This window comes from Seriola dumerili, unplaced genomic scaffold (assembly GCF_002260705.1).
Source record: "Seriola dumerili isolate Sdu_G_001 unplaced genomic scaffold, Sdu_1.0 BDQW01000002.1, whole genome shotgun sequence".
NCBI lineage: Eukaryota > Metazoa > Chordata > Actinopteri > Carangiformes > Carangidae > Seriola > Seriola dumerili.
The window spans coordinates 7,910,481-7,924,299 of record NW_019174257.1 but is presented as its reverse complement, the minus strand read 5'-3'; the positions used below and the strand labels follow the sequence as shown (position 1 = coordinate 7,924,299).

Genomic DNA, 13,819 nt, shown 5'->3' with positions numbered 1-13,819 from the left:
TTAATACTAATATTGTTATATATTGTTAAATATTAATACTCAAGCAAAGTACAAGTACCTCAAATTTGTTCTTAAATACTTTAGTAAATGTACCTAGTTATTTTCAACCACTGTACGTTAGTAACGTTAAACGTCGTCCCACAGCAGCGCTAGCTACGTGACGACTCTACGACTGTATAAACAGTCAACACCTGACGCTACACGCAGACTGTGACGGCTAGCTTTCGCAAAATAAACTCAACTCAACCTAGTTGGCAATACCAAGCTTGACATATCCTCATATAGGACAATAAAGATTAACATAAAGTTAAGTAAGAGGCTCTCACCTTAAGGCGTGTGGTACAGACAAAAACTGACGTTCAATTAAAAGACGCTGCACGTGCCAGCCACTGAAGCCAGGTATTTGTTTTTGTTTTTTGTTTTTTTGGACAACTCAGAAGGCGTGGTTCTCACTTCACTCCGTGTCTCTGTCCAGGCAGACTACTAGTGTACTATGAATAAACATTTAAAAATGCCTTTATAGCTGTGCACAACCACATTATAGAGTGTTATAAAACGTCCATTAAATGTTTGTTTACTGCTTATAAATGCTAAATTGGGGGAAGATAAGTCTGTTTTTCCTTTAAATTTAATTTTTTATTTTCTGGTTTGCGTGTGTAGTCTTAAAAATTTCTAAAACAAAATTTCCAGTATGTCATACCCCTCTTTCTTCCCATATTTCATGTGTTTCACTATCGCTATTATTTTGAAATAGCACATATAAGGAAGCTAGAAAGGACCACACATCTAAAATCATTACTTTTACAACTGACCCTTTCTTTCACTTTTGTCCTAGGTCATGAAAATCACATTGAAGACGTATGTCTAAGCTTCATTGAGACAAAAGGAAAAAGTTGTTGCTTCAACTTTTCCATGAAGTTTGTCTGATCCAAAATTAGACAACCTTAAATGATGATCTCAGCCCGCCACCCCCGGTTGGACGAGAAAAGGAGGAAATGGCACTATTTCAGCACAAGTACAGAAAAATGTCTGTAGCACTGATACAAATACAAGTATCAGTACCAAATGCACAAAGGATGCCAAGGACAGCAAGCTAAAATGACCAAGTCTCATTTCTTAAAATCAACAATGCACCATGTTTAATCAATTTAATATTTCCTTTTAAAAAGATGTACATGGGGGATGGATTCATCTTCTATAGTATTGAACAACATACAGTACATGTCATGTTATAATTAACATGTGAAAAACAAAACAGAAGTTACCGGTACTGTCCCTCTTATTTACTCAGAAAAAACAGGTTCACCACTCGGTGTGAACCTTTATTATAGGCCCAGGTAGATATAGAGAAAAAAAAATTAATGATCACTGGCAATTATTCTTCGAAATATCTTCTGAAACATTGAATGTCTGACAGTATGTGCAACTGAAAATGTTATAAATAGTACTTCCACCTTTTCAGTCCTGAATAATTGCAGGGAGACACTAAATTTCATATAAAATGTATGTTTCTATGCTCCACATGGATGGATTAGCAGAGCTGGCCTAAGACAAACATGGGTTGATAATCCCAAATTTGGTTTATTGCCCCCAGAATGTTTTTTTTTTTTTTTTTTTTTTTTAAATTCTAAAAATTATCGCAGCACCTGAAAATCGTTTTGTACAATAAACCCCAATAACTTTTTACAGTATTTGTCATATAACCCCCAAATTTGTTCTGTGAGCTGCATTTTAGGAGCACTTTCGGCTACTTAACCCAAGTCAGGGAATGGAAGTTATGATAAAAATGGGCAGGTAAACTCAAAGAGGGCCCCTGGTGGGTGAGGGGTCCTCAGCAGCTGCACTCTTACAGCTCAGGCCAGCTCTGCAGATTGGTATTATTACACAAGGCTCAAACTGATTTTTGAATAATTAAACTGTTAAAACAATAATTCAGAAACAATGACAACAACAGTGAACTAATAGCACCAATCCAAACCAAAGCACCACAATAAAAAAATGGAACAACAATACTCCCCATAAAGACACACTGTAGCTTCCTCTCTTTACAATGAAATTATGTGACATTTAGTGGAGCTGCTTTCAGCTGTCATCAGTGTGAACATATGTGAAGAGTCCGGCCACAGCGGACTTCAGAGCACAGTGGACGTCGCAGTGACTCATTAGAGACTGAGGCAGTATTTCTAAAAATATTATCTGCAGGATGGAGAAACAGCTGAAACAGCATCTTTAAAAATGATGTCAACAAAACTCTTCAATGAAATCTGTGCTGCACAACTTTGGGTCAGGTGACATCTTTCCTGTACAATAGCACATAATCATATCACTGTCTTTAAAAGGAAAAAAGCTGACGTGGATTCACACAGGAAAGGATGGTTTGCGCACTGAGGGAAAACATCTGCCCCAAATATCTGTGCATTAATAACTCATTTAACCGCTGTGCTGTCCTGCTGATGATTTTTAGATTCTTTTAGAGAATTCGGCACCCAACTGTACGCTGAGTGTGTCGATCCATTAAAGCAGCAATAATCAATATTTTTATAATAATGGATCAAATGTGAAAACAATGTGACAATGTGAAAGGGGTCATTACCTATGAATCATCACCCCCATCTGCAGCTGTCCTTCGCTTTACAGAGCCTGATACTAAGTTTCAGCTCTTTCTTTAGCTGTCTGGCCCACAACCTCACTGTTTTAGTTCACTCTCACCACTCTCAGGCAGCTGTTTTCAGAGAAAAAGCTTGAAAAAGCCACTGTACACTACTTGCTCAGCACCAAACAGACATAGTTTGCAATTGGCTTGTGAACACAGTGGAGCTTTTAGCAGCTAAAAAACCATATCTTTCCCTCAGGAGTTGATGGAGAACAAAAACAGAGCTAAAAAAAAGAAGAAATATTGGGATTACATTCACCAGGAAGACACAAACATGACTCCAAAGGAATGATTAAGTTGCTCTGTAACTGCTGGATGTGTAAATAAGCAGCTGTTGGCTAACAAGTTCACTATATCAACTTAAACGGTGATAATGTTTCAATGTTGTGTTCACAACTTGTTTCCCAAGCACCCAAAAAATCATTTATTGCAGGTGTAAAATTAACACACTGGGAGATAATTTTAAATTAGCTTTAATTTAGAAAACTGTGTGGTAGAAATCTTCTCTCAGCAGTGTGAATGATGGTTTCACCCAGCCATGAATAAACCAGATCTGTGCCACATAGAAATCAGATATTTTATGTGTGTGTATATTTTATGTGTGTGTAAATCCATCCTCAGATTAGCGCTCTGACTATAAAACGCTCTTTGAAAGCAGTGCAGTCAGAGGTCTTCACTCCTCCGCACTGGGCCTGTTCCTGCTGGCAGAGCTGACTTACTGTGTCTCACTGTGCTGTGAATTTCCACTCACAGTAAAAGTTACTAGCACTGGCGAGTAAGTGGTAACATGTGGCAAAAATAATCCCCCGTCCAAAAAAAAAAAAAAAAAAAAAAAAAAAAAACAACCCCCCCCCAAAAAAAAAAAAAAAAAAAAAAATCAACAGCAATGCCCACGCTGAGGGATTTTCAGATAATGAAAATGAGCTGAGCTGTTAAAGTTCCTTTTTGAAGAAAACTTTATGCCACAGTCCGCAGTGAAAGCACAATATAACATCCCATAATGTGAAAATGTCCTGGTGATGTGAGCCCTGCCTTTGCTCACATTGCTAAAGGCAGCGTGCAACATGAAGCACTGTTTTACTGCAGAGGTGATAACATGTAAGCAAACTAACCAAAATGGCAAGACTATGGCAGGTTCACTGCAGTGACACAATTATAGCTTCCATGGAGACATCAAGTCAAATCACATCAACACAAACATAAAGTACACAAGTCCTCTGACTGCTGACACTTTGTGCAAATCAAACTCTGCTCATACTCCAGATGAATAACAGCGAGAACTTGGTGAATACGATGATACGGAACAAAGCAATAGCAGAAAACATCGCGGTCAAGTAACAACTATCAGATAACATAGAGACAAATCTTTCATTTCATGATATAAGATATTCCTTTTCATGGGCAAAGATATCTGGAAAATCATTTTCTTTACAAAGTGGATTTTTATTATAATTCATAACTAAGCAGATACCACCTGTTAACATACAGGTTTAAGAAATTTAGGTCACTGAAGCAAAGACAAACTCAAGAGTACTGCGACCAGTCCTGCGGCCAAAGTGAAATATAAGTAGCACCAAAATATTACAACAGAGAGATCGTTTAGAGAGACAGAGAGAGAGGGTTCATCCTAATAGACGATGGAGGAAAGTTACTCTCTCCCTCTCTCTGCCTCTCCAGGTTTCAGCAGCCCTCCCTCCAGTGGAATGTATAAACTCAGCTCAGGCTGTTTTGGCCCAGCTCGACCCAGAGAGGCGTCTGGTCTGGTCTGGTCTAGATTCTGGCTGGAAAAGGTCCCTCTGACCAGTTACAGGACCAGGTCAGTCTGACAGCATCCCAGTTAGATCTCACACTCCTCTGACAGAGGTAGCGTGAGGGCTGCTGTTACACGGCTCAGTGGGAGGGTTTCAGGCTTACTGTATGTGAGTGTGTACAGGACCCAAAGATGGATGCTGTGTGTTTCATGGTGTCAGTGTCCCTGGCAGGTCTTGCAGCACATTTGTCTGAAATATGGCCGGCTGCAGAACTTGAACCTGAGCACCAGGGGGCAGTAGGCCACAGTGTTCACATCTTTACACTCTGCAGGGGAGACACACATGAAACAATTTAATTATGGCATTAGAGTGATATATTTTTACAGCAGATGTTTTAGAAACACTGCAGGATTTCAATCAAAATATCAAGAAATTAGTCACTTTTATCAACCTTTATTGCTCAAAGACTTCCTGAGATCCTCTGACATATGGCCTGTGGATTAAAGAATTTATTAATTAACTTCTTGATGCTTGAGAAAATCAGATATTTCACATATTGTATAAAAAAAGGTTCAATGCAATATATGAAAATGATTTAATATTCTGTAGGTGCCTTCCCATAAACATCTGCCATGCTCACCTTTTTAAATCATGCTTTCATGTAGTCTGTATCCTGGTCTTTATTTACTCTCACTTCAAGCTTTATGAAATTCATGTTCATCTAATTCTTATTTGTATTTATATAAATCCATATAATCCTTCTTTTAATGCATTGTAATACTGTTTGCCAATGTTTTATTTATTTCAAATGTGTTTTATATACACTACATACACACATATACATACACACACACACAATAAATGGAAATACAAATAAATGCATTATTATTATCATCTATACCATTTATACATAATAATATGCATATGTGTGTGTGTATGTATGTATATACTAGTACAATTTTATTTGATGTCTGTTACTGACAAGAAAACAGTGCATCTGGGTTATATACAATAAATTGTATATTAACATTAAACATTTTGTTTATTACGACAACATAATAAAAAAAGCTATATACAGAATCTGAGCAGACTTTACTAAATTTGACTCTGGGGTTAGATATTTTGAAGTTGAATTTGATTTGATGGCATCCAGTTCACAATAATTTCCCTGAATGCCTCAGAAATTAGAACATTTTAGACTACAAATTAGGGCATTTTAAAATCAAAATCTTAATTTGAGCATGACCATTTTGTTCAAATGAAACCTCTAAGTGGGAAATCTTCCTATTCTGTTGTTTCTATGAAATATGGACTATAAGGACTGCTCTTTATCCTCTGACCTTCGGGGTTGTCTGTACTGATGGGCAGACTGAGGTCACATTTGCTCTTGCACTGCTGCATGGCTGCTGGTCTCTGATGCTCCAGACACTCATTGGATGGCTGGCCAGTGTGGGTCAGACACTGAACTGAACGCATCTCCTGACCCAGACCACACTTGGCAGAACACTGAAACACAACAACACATAAAACATACAGACATTTGAACTGGGTATATAAGTTCAAAACAGACACTGATTTGTATAAAAATGTCCCACTATAACCATGATTATGAACAAGAATAAACCAAAAGCCTTTCTCACCTCTCCCCAGGGACCTGTCACCCACTGAGGGGGAGGGCAGCGCTGCAGATTACAGCGCACTCTGGAGGTTGGACGGCCATGCTTGGGGCACTTGGACTCTGGCAGCGTGTCACCACTTTCCCCACTCTTACACAAGACCACACGGTGCCTGTATCCAGGTCCGCAACTGGGTGTACACTGCAGAAAGAGTGGAGAAACAGGGAGGGAAAAAAGGGAAAACATCAGGTGGGAGGGCAGGGAAATGGGGGCGATGGGAGGGTGCAGCAGGGGGTCACTGCGGTCACAAGCATTCAAAAAGACATATTCTTAATCCACTCAGCAGAGGGCAGCAGTCGTGTAAGAAACAAAGTCAAGAGCTTGCTAAGTTCCTGTAAGTCAGCTGGACATAATTCCTCACAAAGTTGAACACTGCAGCACTTCTGACACCATTTAATTTGGTTTCAATTCATCCCAAACTGTGAGAACAAAGTTTAGTTCCAGGAACAAAATAGGGTATGAGGTGAATACTTTTCAGCCTTTTTGTAGTTAAAGAACACAAGAAAGAGTCAACAAGAGTCTTAAACATTTAGTTTTACCAAAGTGTAACTACACTGGGGGAGTTTTTACTCCTCCAGACTGCTCAAACTAATGGTCAGAATTAAGAATAGGTTAGGGGATTCTCACATGAGTGTAACAGTATGTACTTATGACTGAAACAACATATTCAGTATGATGTATTTGTCTGCTCTGTGCCTCTGTTGTGTATTTCATGGTTAAGGTACTCTTACTTTCTCCTGGCAGACGTTTGGGTTTGTAAGGTTCATCTGGAAAAGAAACTACTGCTTCATCTGAGAGGAATTTTTCAGAAAATTCAAGTATTGGTTCAAGTTTATCCCCAAGTTGACTAAAAACATTGCAGGAGTGCATGCAGAGCACATGCATGATTGGAGACCTCCAATGTGCGCCTACCTCTGACCAGTCCAGGGCCAGCCATTCAGGGGGGCAGCTGTGGTTGCTGCAGGGCTCAGTGAGTGAGGGGTGTGGGAGGGTACAGGCTGAGTCATCCAGGACTTTCTCCTCTGTCACAGAGATCCTCCTTTTACATAAAACCTCCCGAGTCCGCAGGCCGCCGTTACAGCTGCGACTGCACTCCGACCACTCGCCTGTCCACCAGCTAGAAGCAGAGAGGAGTTGGACCCTTAGTTTCTGTTTAATTGATTAATTTTTAAGGCATCGTGTGTGATAGTATGGATGTACTACAGAAAGATATGATACTGTACAAACAGGAATCACAGGTAGGAACACCAAATTTGTAATATTTGTGCCTACATAGAAAGCATGACAACTGCAATAAACACATAAGTGCATGTATGCACAAAAAAGTAAATAAGACTAAATAAACACAATTTATAATAAATATCTGTAGTCGTACCTAAAGGTGAAATCAGTCTTTTCATCCCTTCATTACTACCCAAGTGTGACTGTTAGCAGGAAACCTGCACTGTACTGATACAACTAAATCAAGTCCATTCATATATCATTATACCATCAGTATAAGGGTATTTCATCAAACAGGGGCTACAGACAACCCACCCATAAACTGAAAACTACAACTGGCGAAACGATACATATGAAATAAAAAAAAACACACACTCTCACATGCAACAAGAAAGATACAAACTCATCAAGAAATGGTGTGTTCCACATGAAGAATATTTTATCAACAAGAGGTAACTCACGTTGGGGAGCACGGCTCAGTATTGCAGGATCTCCTTTTCTCTTTGGGTTTGTTCTTCTTGTCGCAGAAGTGGTTGTAGACGACTGAATGATCTGCCTGCTTCTTACACACCACCTGCTGGATCTGCGCACCTGACAGGTGAGATGACCCAAGACAAATGTAAAACAGAGAGTTATACAAGGACATGAAGATGTGAGTCTTCATGATATGTATTCATTCTTCATGTCAGTAGTTTTGAACCCTGTGACCTGCCACACTGATGAGTAATTCTGCTTATCACAAGTGACAGCAACATTTTCAAAAAGCTAAGTATTATTTTATTTTTTTTCAGTTCAATGCCTGTTTATCCCCCAGTTTCAGTACCAACAAGTTAGCATCACACAAATATCATCAAACAATGGCTGACATTTCCCATATCATTTTCCGTGGCACTCTAAAGACCAGAACACACCAGTAGCAAACAATGCATCAATACACTAATTTCCACTGTTTTCTATGTGAAACCACACAACATGTTGATGTGCATCAACTCTCCTGAAAAGTAGCAGTTTATCACTTTAGCTTTCTGGATCACCACATTAAAGACACTGCACCTTGAATACTATTACCGTCTGTATAACACTGCAGAGGTGTGATTTAAAACTGTGATAAATTATATTATCACAACATTTATGTAACCTACTGGGGATTGTAGCCGCTTACAATTCCACTAGAGCTGTGCCGAGACATTTATGGAAATATAACAAGGTCCTAAACCTTTTGATTTCATCAAAGAATATTAGAAAAGAACAAAAAATAAAAAAACAAAAGTACGCCCACTTAAAAAAAATTGTAAACTAAATATTTATCCTCCATGTTCACATCCTTCACTCCACGTAATGGTAAGTGAAAGAATTTATTTCTCAAAGGGGAAAATTGGCTCTTATCAGGTGCAGCGACATGGATCATTAACTCACAAAGGCCAGAGAGGAAAAAGGAGATTGGCTATGTGTGGTATCTCCAAAACCTCAGAGCCTGTGAGCTGCTCAAACGCCTCTGGCTTCGACATGGACTCCATAAACACTCCAGTCCCATGGTGGCTTCTCTGGGTCAGTGATACTCTACGGCAAGGATTTATACTGTGTGTTTTTAATGCACCACTGTATGTGTGTGTTAGTGAATATGTATGTTGTTTGTACATCCATGTGAGACAGAGACAGAAAGGGGGAGATGATTGATGTAATTCATAACACATACATGAGGCTGTTCTTTAGGTAAATTAAATATATACAACCACTGTGGACGATGTGGCCTCAAATACAAAAACTCACCCTTAAGGAACAGTTCAACATTGTGGGAAATAGGCTTGTATTTGTTAGATGAGAAGACTGATACCACTCTCGTATCTGTCAGAAAAAGTACAGCCAGGAGCCACTTAGCTTAGCCCAAAGACTGGAAACAGGGAGAAACTGCTAGCCTAGCTCTGTCCAAAGTTGTAAAAATCTGCCTCTAAAGATCACTAAACATGCAAAATCTTGGTTGTTTCATCCATACAAAAACCAGGGTGTAAAATTATTAAGTTGTGGTTTGATGTGGTTTGACGTGTTCTACGTGCTAGACTCAACAAGAACATACAAAAGTGTAGTTCACATAATGTTTAACTATGTCTTTGAACAAATTTAAATGAACCAAATCAAAACAAAAATAATTGACTAATATGTATGGCAAGAGATTTCTGTTCACCTTTATCTAACAAAACTGACCCAAAACTTTACCTCATCTGTTATAAATCTGTTTACACAATCACATCATTGAGAGTAACCACATATTTTTGGGAAAAAAAACCTTGTCCAACCCTTTAATTTTAGGGTTGACAATTGGTTTTAGTGTAATGTAAGGGTTAGGCTTGGGGTTAGGCATGTCGTGGTAATGTTTATGGTTCCGGTAAGGTTAAGTCTCCATGCAGTTTCCTCTTAAATGACATCAGTTTAATGGTGTGTTGTGTTTCTACCTCCAGCGCAGAGAGCTGAGCACCGTGACCAGGAGGTGTGGTGCCAGGCAAAGCCGCTCAGAGGATCTCTGTTGAACGGGGGGTTGAAACGATAGTGGATCCCTGGATTCTCCTCCCTCACCAGCACCTATACATATATATGTCCAAACATTTAACACCGCAAGATGACGAAACTTTATGGAAATTTTTAAAACCTATTTTTGGGTTTGTTTAGTCTAAAAATGCACTGTACTTCTACTCTTACCATGACAATAAGGGTTATGTTTGTTGGCCCCATAGCTTCAAGAGTTTCTGGCCCATCAGTGGGCCGCCTGTAGTGGAAGGTGGTGCCGGCGATATCAAACCGGCGCGGTGTGTCAATGGTCAGTTTCCCATTGATAAAATACTGGTCACCTTTACTCTTCAGCACTGGGACACAGAGGAAAGGGACATTGAATGAAGACAGTAAAGTAAAAGGAACAAATACATGCACTAACTGGATATTTTTTCTTAAAAGGACTAACACCAGGAGTTTGTGAAATGTGTTTTATAGCCACTGATACTTTAAATATATATGAGCAAAGTTACTCCAAAAACAGACAGAGACATATTTGCAGTTTCAAGCATCAATTTTTCCTTAACAATGATCAGGCTAATAAATACCAGGTGTGCATCATTTAATCTGATGATCACAGGCCTAAACTGTTTGACAACACAGGTCAACATTCCTCTGAAAAATATTCAGCCAAGCAAGGACAAAACACTGGAAGCAGGGGGAAAAAAGTATCCTGCAGGCTCTAGCATCCTGAGAAAACATCCTGCACAACGGCTCCAAAACTTTTTTAGTTACATTTTGTATTTTGTTAACTAGCAGGCTAGCAACCAATACATCAGTTATATAACTGTGCAAAGACAGCAAAGTTACTACCTCTGAAGTCCTGTAAAATACACACACACAATTTTTCTTTGGAGTTGCTATAATGCACTTAAGATGAGCTAGGCTAACTGCTTCCCACTACAATGTTTAAGCTTATTTTGCATTCAAGCAAAGTCGGCAGAATGGGAAGAACAGGAAAACTTCCTTTTACTCCAACTTGGGAACATTCTCACATCATTCCCTGTGGTCACACCATTTTAACACTTTAAATTAACTACTTTTATTGTCTTACATTGTTGAGGTTCTGTAACAAAAGATTCAAAAATCAGTGTAAACCTTTTAAATTAACTGAATTGGCTGCATTTTATTTAGATGCAACTACCTGTGTTGGTGGCTTTGTCACCGGTTTGTAGACGCTTCTGTAGTTAATTTTACCAAGTGGGAAATATTGCAGCTGTTAGAAATTTTTGATATCGCAGACGTGACGTCAACTATTTTTCCCAACTTGGCTACTCATAATAGATCTTTTTCATGGTGGACATCTTGACTTGTCATAGCAGGAAAAGCACAGGTGAAACTAATTTTTCTCCATCAAACATCCCTGTAAGCCATTACAGTGAGCCAGCACGCACAACACCAGAAACACCTGAAACTAGCTCATCTAAATGAAATGCCAATTCCCAGTTGTGACAAGCCAAAGTGTCTGGTGTGAGAGAGGTCTATTATCGTCTGATCAACATGACATTAATGTAGCATAATTTAGACTACACACATCATGAGCTACTTCTGTGTATTTCAGGGCAGATATTTTTATCAGGCAGATGTCAATAAACAATATTTGCTGCATTCAAAAAACTGTGTGCAAGTATGCTAAGGAGAACCGGTGCCATTTTAAAAGGTAAACGGTGATCACACCTAATAATGATTTGATTAAGTTTTTTTGTTTACTGTACTATGCAAGAAGTTAACTGATGAATAAAAAAAAAACTATTTGTGCCATTATTTTTGAAAGCATCCTCACTTTACTTTGAGTGCCCTAAGCCTTTGAACAGGCCTGTATTTCAGTGATACAGGCCTTTTTCACAACAGACTTTTGACTTGTCATAGTAGGAAAAGCACAGGTGTTACTAATAACACTGACGATGGCTCTGTTCTATTGTGTCCCAGTAAGTGGTGACAGTGGGCCAGAAAGAACAACCCCAGAAAACTGAAACTGAAGTAGTTCTGCACCTGTGCTTTTCTTGCAATAACAAGTCAAAAAGTCTGGTGTGAAAAAAACCTATTGAATGCAGAGATATTAAACTGACATTGATCTAACCATCAAACTCTTGGTAAGACAACAAATTTCCCAAAATGCTGGAGTATTCCTGACGAGGTTAAGACATTCAACCAGGCACATCTTATTGCTATATAACATAAAAAAGGTTAATGAGTATAGTAGCAGCTTTGTGGTTATTGTCATAGGTTTCATATTTCTTTATCTATTTCCCTTGAAAGGCAATTATACTGAAAGTTAGCTTTGAATATCATCTTACCAAGGTAGTTGAGGGAGATGTTGAGCTCTTGTATGTGGATGAACACTGATCCTTTGGGAATTCTGACCACTTCTTCATAACCTGAGACACACACAGACCCACACAAACGCAAAAAATGAAAGCAAGGTGAAGGAGGTTTATTCACTGGGGATCAGGGGAGCGACTCATAAGTAGTGTTTAGCTCTGTGGGACGCCAATGGACTAAGCAGAGGCTTCAGATTCCAGTTGCATTCCTGGGCAGCCAGCCTCAGCTGCTCGGCTCGGCTCTTTGCTAGAGAGCGAGAACGATGCCAAGAGCCGGCTTCTCCTCTCTTCTTCTCTCCATTCCCTCCATCTGTTTTGGTCTCTTGTCCCTTTTCTTTTTACGCTCATCTCACCTCCTCCCCTCCTCACTTTGCTTTTCTCAGCTCTGCTCTGCTGTGCAGCCCTGTAAATAACTTCAGCCTCACTGGGCGAAGAGGGAATAAAAATAATGGAGGAATAAAATAATTCCTTCCAGTGCTTTGACCACAAGAGGAAAGGAGAGGTTTGGCTTGTGACCTCTCCATGGAGCTCTGAGAGGTCAGACTAACCCTGCTCCGGGTTTCTAGATGGAGGTGTGGAAGATTAGAGGGACAGAGCTTGAGGTTTTTGGCTTCGCAGACAGATACACACAGACGGAGCAGAAGTGTGAGTGTGAGGTTCTTCTGTTAACAATCAGAGGATCTGTGTTGTTAACAGAGCAAAGGAGCTGTAAACCCCCGGCCCATGACACTTCAGTAACCACTCACCGCCTAGCAGAGCCACAGGCTGGACAGATGGAAAGAGACTTAGAGAGACATTATTGCATCTAAGCTGAGAGCACATAGCGAGAATTAAATAACAGAGCATCTTTAAGAAACTTCAACTGTCACTTTTCTGGTATGGGGAAACTCTGGTTGTTAAGATTTTTTCCTATCATATCATAGTGTAGCTTTTGGCTAGTTTGGCTCAATCATAAAACACTCTATGCAAGGTTAAGGAGAATGTTATTAGTTAACTATAGGATCAGAACATCAGAGCTGAGGATAAAAGGTTTCTTGGGCGATATACATCGGTACTGTTGTCTCACTGCATAAGCTTTTATTCAGGTCTGCACTGGTGCCTGCTGTGCCAGAAAGTAGACCATATTTAAATCACTGAAGCAGAGACGAGAAGTGCTAGGTTAAGGCTTTAGGAGTTCAGAGAAATTAAAAGCTTAGACATGACTTGAGTGATTCTGCCAGTCATGAATCTGCCTGTGGCCAGAATAAGCCTGCAGTCCTGGGCCTGGGGACTGAGTTTGGTTAGAGATGACACCAGGCTGTAATGTAGTTGTGACCAAGTCAACTGAGTTCAGACTTCCAGGACTTTTGTAGTGAAGTGTAAACACAGGTGAACTGAGTTTCCTTTTTATTGGCAAAAAAGCATTTGGGATATTATTCACTTGGGCCGCATCAATTAGGCAATTAGGTGATTGACAGAAAATTAATCGTTTTGTTTGATGATCAGTTAACCATTTTTCAAGTCATTTTTTTTTAGGTGATCCCAAACATTTGCCGGATCAAACTTTGACGTGAGAATTTGCTACTTTTCTTAGTCTTTTTTTATAGTAGATTGACTTTTGCACTGTTAGTCAGACAACACAAGACATTACTTGATATCAGCTTTTGCTCTAGG

The 13,819-nt window shown here is 39.4% G+C and overlaps 1 protein-coding gene across 1 annotated transcript in view; it reads right to left on the bottom strand.

Annotated features, from left to right (window-relative positions):
• Window positions 1-4,330: 4,330 nt before the first annotated feature.
• The window catches only part of LOC111240426 (A disintegrin and metalloproteinase with thrombospondin motifs 10-like), a 44,216-nt gene continuing 34,727 nt past the window's right edge, over window positions 4,331-13,819 (bottom strand). Inside the window, exons 18-25 of the mRNA XM_022770440.1 lie at window positions 12,143-12,223; window positions 9,996-10,159; window positions 9,752-9,878; window positions 7,763-7,892; window positions 6,993-7,197; window positions 6,045-6,221; window positions 5,745-5,910; window positions 4,331-4,729 (exon numbers count right to left, since the gene is read on the bottom strand). Coding sequence (XP_022626161.1) covers window positions 4,620-4,729; window positions 5,745-5,910; window positions 6,045-6,221; window positions 6,993-7,197; window positions 7,763-7,892; window positions 9,752-9,878; window positions 9,996-10,159; window positions 12,143-12,223 — 1,160 coding nt within the window. The 3' untranslated portion in view covers window positions 4,331-4,619. The remainder of the gene's footprint in view (window positions 4,730-5,744; window positions 5,911-6,044; window positions 6,222-6,992; window positions 7,198-7,762; window positions 7,893-9,751; window positions 9,879-9,995; window positions 10,160-12,142; window positions 12,224-13,819) is intronic.